This window comes from Homarus americanus, unplaced genomic scaffold (assembly GCF_018991925.1).
Source record: "Homarus americanus isolate GMGI-L3 unplaced genomic scaffold, GMGI_Hamer_2.0 scaffold36970, whole genome shotgun sequence".
Taxonomy (NCBI): Eukaryota; Metazoa; Arthropoda; class Malacostraca; order Decapoda; family Nephropidae; genus Homarus; species Homarus americanus.
This window is the reverse complement of record NW_024740094.1, coordinates 150090-156089: the sequence shown is the minus strand read 5'-3', so window position 1 is coordinate 156089 and position 6000 is coordinate 150090. Positions and strand designations below refer to the sequence as shown.

The following is a 6000-nucleotide window of genomic DNA, read 5'->3' as shown; positions in this document are numbered from 1 at the left end:
ACAACAGCATTACGCTTGCCTTTCACGAATGCGTCCCAGGTTCGACCCGGGATCTGATCAGGGCCGGATTCAGGAGTGAGCAAAGTGGGCAGCTGCCCAGGGGCCTCCACAATCTGGAGGCCTCCACATATTACAATATTTTATTTATTTGTTTATTCATTTGGATTATTTTTATTTTCATTCCTTAAAATTCATGTTTATCTATTCCATCACGTAAAACTATGTTCAGCAAGAAGCGTGATAGAAATTAGGCTAGCTACTTGGACAGAACCATTATTTGAGTAGAGGTTTATCTGATTAATAATGCAAAGAATCCTCTCTCTGTAATAACTAAAAATATATTCTTTTCTGTGAAGTCTCTTGATATTTTTTTACATGTGCGGTAGTAGCTATATCAGGGCTGGTCGACTTGAAACCACATGAATGACTCCAGTCATGTCTCACTTTTGTGTGTGTGTGTGTGTTGGGAATTTGTACACTATCAATAAATATACAGCTAATTAAAAATTTCTCAATGTTCTAATTTCCTCAATATAACTGCATATGGCTTCAAAATTCTCCAAAGAAGTGTTCAAATTTCAAAATTTTCCCGGGGGGGCTTACAGCACCCCCCGGAACTCCCAGATGTTTAGTTATAATGAGGGGGGCCTCCACAAAGAGGCTGCCCATGGGCCTTCTCAGGTCTAAATCCGGCACTGGGTCTGATGTGCGAAGTATGTTGGCTAATGTGACCCTATCAAACGTGGCAGCTCCGGGTTTTCCAGTTTCCTCTTGTGATCGGTCGAAGGAGGATGGCTGGCCCAAGGGCCACCTAGGCGTGAATTTGTTTAAGGTGTAGAAGCTGTCGCCAACACAACAACCACACCCAGAGTTAACGAGCTGCATGACCCAGTGTCAAGGAAAAGCCCGGGAAGACCGGACAACTCGCCAACTGCACTAGATAACCATTACCCCGGAACACAATCCGCAATTCGATTAACATCCAGGTTCCCAATTACTGCTGGATACACAGAGGCAAATGCCGTAAAGATACTTGCCCATAGATTAACACTGGCCAGGGATCAAACCTGGGTCTGCTCTCTTTGGGAGTTCATGTCGGCATAATTAAGTGATAGAGCTATCAAATAAAAAAAATATATTGATACCCATAAAGCTACTTTTTCTAATATCAGAAGGCCAAGGTTATTATAGCGCATGTACGGATAAGCTCTAGAATAGAAAACCCTTTAATGTTAACACCTGGCAAGTTGTACCTTTAGACAAGCCTACGAGTGCTAGTTCCATGCCTGTCAATGTTGGGAAGTACCACGATCGGAATTTCTATACCATTTAATTATCAATTCTATTTGTTTATATTCTTATTATAAAAAGACAAAAATAAATCCAATCTAACGAAAATGTGACATGCGGTTGAGTAATATTCTTGGTACCTGAAAAAATGGTTTTTACTCGTGTTCTTATTAGCCTTTTAACATTGACCATCATCCGTCTTCACTCCACGAACGCTCCTTATAGACTATTTTCATTGCTTTTCCAGGTTACATAATCCAACTTTTATTCCTATATATCATTATAAAAAAAAATAATAATCATCAAATGTATTAAATTATGAGAAAAAATATTACAATCAAAATATAGAAAATTTTATGATAGATTATAGATCAATAAAATAACATTATATTAATAACTTACTGAACCCGGATACATGGACCGTCCCTATTATGGGCCGTCCCTATTAGTAATGTTTATATAGATATAGATGTTCCTTTAATGGTCTATGGTGAAGGGTATAGACTATGCTGAGGGCCACCGGGTGATAAAATACCAAGATGTGGCAGTGTAGGAAGTGTGGCCGACCAGTCTACTTCGGTGAGTGGAGGAGGAGAACAGGTGGTTGGAGGTGACACCCTTGTTAGGTCAACGGGTATTATATTTAACTTATTAAGAGTTAATTTAATTTATTTGGGATATATCCTTAGATTAATCTGTTCCAAAGAAGTCTGTAGGTAATATTGAAACGTTGTTGCTTATCCTTAATATTGTGGGGTTACTTAATATAAATTGATTATTGGATTATAGAAAAAATAATAATTTGTAGTTTCTGCCATTGTGCTCTAGTTGTTTAGAAATTAGTTTATCCTGTGTATTTTGGTGTGATTTAATCGAATTTGACCTTTATTTCTGGGGAAAGTATCCGTTTTAGAGTTGTAACCCCAAAGAATATGTAAAAACCTTAAAATTTATTTCTGATGTTATTCTTTTCCTCCTGGTTGAAATGGGGTTAGAAATATGGGGATCTAAAGGTTGGGGATGGTTAAAACAGTCGGCCGTGTATTGGTCGAAACTGCAATTATACCGACAGCTACTATTTGCATAATACTGAACACGAAAATGGAAACAAGAATTCACAGAACTTATTAGAACCTAACCCATGGTACCTAACATCCTTAACTGTGCACTGTCATTTCGATTTTCTTCCTTAATGTCATCCAAACGACATCTCTAGAAAAAATAAACGAATTCAATCCAATATAAATCGTAATAAACACGGGTGATGAGATTGTCCATCATTTCTTAATATGTAAGCAAAGACCGTGGATGTCCCCACATAGCAGACAATGTAAATCAAAACCTGGTCAGCTCAGGAGTTCTGATGGCGCCATAATTATGGTAAATATTTTATTTTTTCACCTATAAAGGATGTAGATGTGAACTTAATGCTTTATGATCGGAGTTTGCAGTGTTTTTACCTCGTTATTTCCCTCTTCTTTCATGCCCTGATGACTAACAAGTAATTTTATCGTCGAAGGATAAGCAAAATAGAAAACAAAATACTGCAATGTTGTTGCTTCTATTTAATTACTCCATATTATCCAAACAACAACATCTGAAAATTTGGTGCAATTCCATTAAGTCCTTCTGGTGCTAACTGTCTCCTCTGTCTTTACCATGTTTGTTATTTTTGGCATTCTCATTAGAACATTTGTTTTAATACAGTGAATGCAAGTCTGTAATGTATTAGGGAAAAACTACTCTGAATTTACTTTATAGCCACTTTTAGTGTGGGTGACCATTATGTAAGTTAGGCTGTTCCTCAGTCTGTGATCTATTATGACATACAGTAGGTAATAAAAGATTTATAGCCATCTTGGGTGACAGATGGTACTGTACAGGAAGGGTCAAGCTACATCACCACCTTAAGTGCTGCTCATCACAGTTTCTCTCAAGTAGAATTTCTAATATTTAATAAGATTTCTTTTCCATTAGATATTTTATGACTAAAAAATATTTTGTCATTTAATTTTAAGTCTTTAAGGAAGAAAATAAAGCAATTCTGTTTTTTTTATGGGCTGTGTTTTCAATAATCAGTTCCTTTTATCTCTTCAAAGTCTCCATTAAAAATTAAAGTGATATGTTACTTGTAAAAGTAGTCTTTGTTTACTGCAAATTCATGTCAAAGAACTACTTCCAGCAGAGTAGCATCAACATTAGCAAATTAAAAGAAACTATCTTTGAGCAATGTCACATTTTAACATGAGCAAAGCACTTAACACTGTACTGTCCAATAAAGCCCTGTAAGACCAAACTGAGGAGGGAAAGGAGGGGGGTGTAGAAGGTGAGGGGATGGCTTCCTGGGGCATGAAGTACTGTACATAAAGTAAAATTTTCCTTGACTGGGTTGTGATGTGCAGCCAAGTCCTAATGGGCCACAAACATAGTGGCTTATAGTGATTAGGGGGTATCACTTAACTTTCATGAAATTTTATCTTTACTAGATCATGGTACCATTGTGTTCCATGTCCTAAAAGGGCTCTAAACTTATGGGCACCCTAAGCTTTGGGCTCAGTCTTCATTTATAGTTAAAACTGGGTCCTATTAGGGAATTATCAGTAGTATCCAAGTGGGCATCAAATTATATAAGACCCATAACTTACGCCTCTGCCATGCCCTGACGACTACCTACACATCATTACACTCCCATTCTTTATTCTTGATTTCACAGTCATTGCAAACAGAGAGACAATTAACTTGTAATATTTAATAGGGATGCACCGATACCCATTTTTTACCGATACCGATTAATTGGCTGATACCAATACTCCTTATATACTTATTCCAGTCTGAAGTGTAATCTTTTACTCTAATCTGGTCTTATAGGACGAGAAGGCTAACTATCCTCACTGCAGAATTTGTTATTGTAAATATATGGTTGGCCTGTGTAGACTAGTCCAAAAGACTAAGTTGGACCAGTCCAGATTGGTCCAAACAGGATTGCAAGAATATGCTGCTGTATATGTTAGAACTGTATTGTATTTTTGCTAAATTTGGAGTTTAGTTTAGCATGGTCAGAATAATTCTTATTTTCCCCCCTGACTTACATAGCAAATACTGTATGTACAGTACCAGTATTAGTATCAGCCGATAATAACCTTAGCGATATCGATACCAATTAATCGGTAAAATTCTGATACTGTCTGCTTGCTGAAACCAGTACCGATTATTCGGAACATCCCTAATATTTAATGCCCCCCAAAGCTAAGCACTGATGATCTAGCAAGCACAAATCCTTTTTAGTCATTATTTTTCTTTAATAACACTTACTATTACGAGTACAGAACATATTTTTGGGGATTTACAAGGCCAGACTAACTATAACTATGGTACATCTCCAAATTTATTTGAAATGTTTTTTATTTATTTATTTATTTTTTCTATATTTATTTATTTTATATATTTTTCTACCTGTAAAAGAACTACAAATGTTTACTTACTAGTGGATTATTATTCTCTCACATTTGGTGGGATACGTCATCACTCTCCGTATCTCATTACAAAAAAATACCCGGTAGTCTTAAAAATTTCATCCTCATCAGTGATCAAATCTCACATCCTGTCTCTAGCTCCATCATGTCCTTTGTTCCTTTCTATCTTTCACATAATCTAATGTTTGGATCATCAAACATCATAACTGTTTCCATGGCTGAGATTTTAGATATTTACTGTACTGATTTGGTAAATTTTAGTTATGATATACAGTATTTTATAAAATGCCATTATTTATACAGTACAGTACTGTTTGTGGAAAGTAACAACATAATTTTGTGTTTTCCTGTTAGTATATTTATGAGTTTTGTGAAAATTAGCCGTCAGTTTTACTTATAAACAATAATTTATGCATGTTGTCTTGTGGTGGTGTTCCCTGAGTTAAGAGAGGAGCTTCTTCTGCACTACGATTCGGACCGAGATTATCAGGAGACTAATTTGTGCCGTGTTGATAACTTGGCTTATTACAGCATTTCATTTTTGTAAGGCATTTGTTTGACATAAATGGTTTCAAGCAGCAATCATCCTTTGAATTTTTTGTTTATTATATTCTTCTGTTGCAGCTGAGAGAAAACAGTCACTAGGATTTGACTGGCATCCAAAATGCTTGCGTTGTGAAGAATGTGGCAAGCGGTTGAATCCTGGCCAACATGCTGAGGTATGTGTTGAGACATTAAGTCTGGTTTACTCCAGGTGGTGTTAGATGTACATTTTATAGTCTATGACTCACCATCAAGTGTCTGGTGAAGTATGTACTGTACCACTAAACATCCACTGGCAGAGCCTGTCATTTGGAGAAGGCTCTTGACAGGTTTAATGGCTGGAAACTCTGCCCAAGCAGACTATGGTTGTTTTGAGGGCCAGCAATGTTTCAGGTAGAGTACTTTGGGTCAAAATCATTCTGGAGTTTCACCCTTGCTTTGTACTTTTAACAGTTCCTGGTCTCCAGAGCACACCCCATGGAGACTGTGATATTAGGCATTTTCCTCTGACACATATGAAGTACTAGTTCAGGAATAATGTATAATGAAAAATACCATTGGCATCTGTCATTAGCTCATATCAGATTAGCAGCTGGTGCCTATCTACCCTGGCTTCAGAAGACAGATGCTCCTACTTGCAGTGAAGTTTTTGCTTTGCTGGAAATATTTTCATGTATTGTGCAGAATATTTTTT

The 6000-nt window shown here is 36.6% G+C and overlaps 1 protein-coding gene across 1 annotated transcript in view; it reads left to right on the top strand.

Annotated features, from left to right (window-relative positions):
• The first annotated feature begins 1707 nt into the window (after positions 1-1707).
• The window catches only part of LOC121875100 (ras association domain-containing protein 2-like), a 30402-nt gene continuing 26109 nt past the window's right edge, over positions 1708-6000 (top strand). Inside the window, exons 1-2 of the mRNA XM_042379445.1 lie at positions 1708-1869; positions 5388-5482. Coding sequence (XP_042235379.1) covers positions 1830-1869; positions 5388-5482 — 135 coding nt within the window. The 5' untranslated portion in view covers positions 1708-1829. The remainder of the gene's footprint in view (positions 1870-5387; positions 5483-6000) is intronic.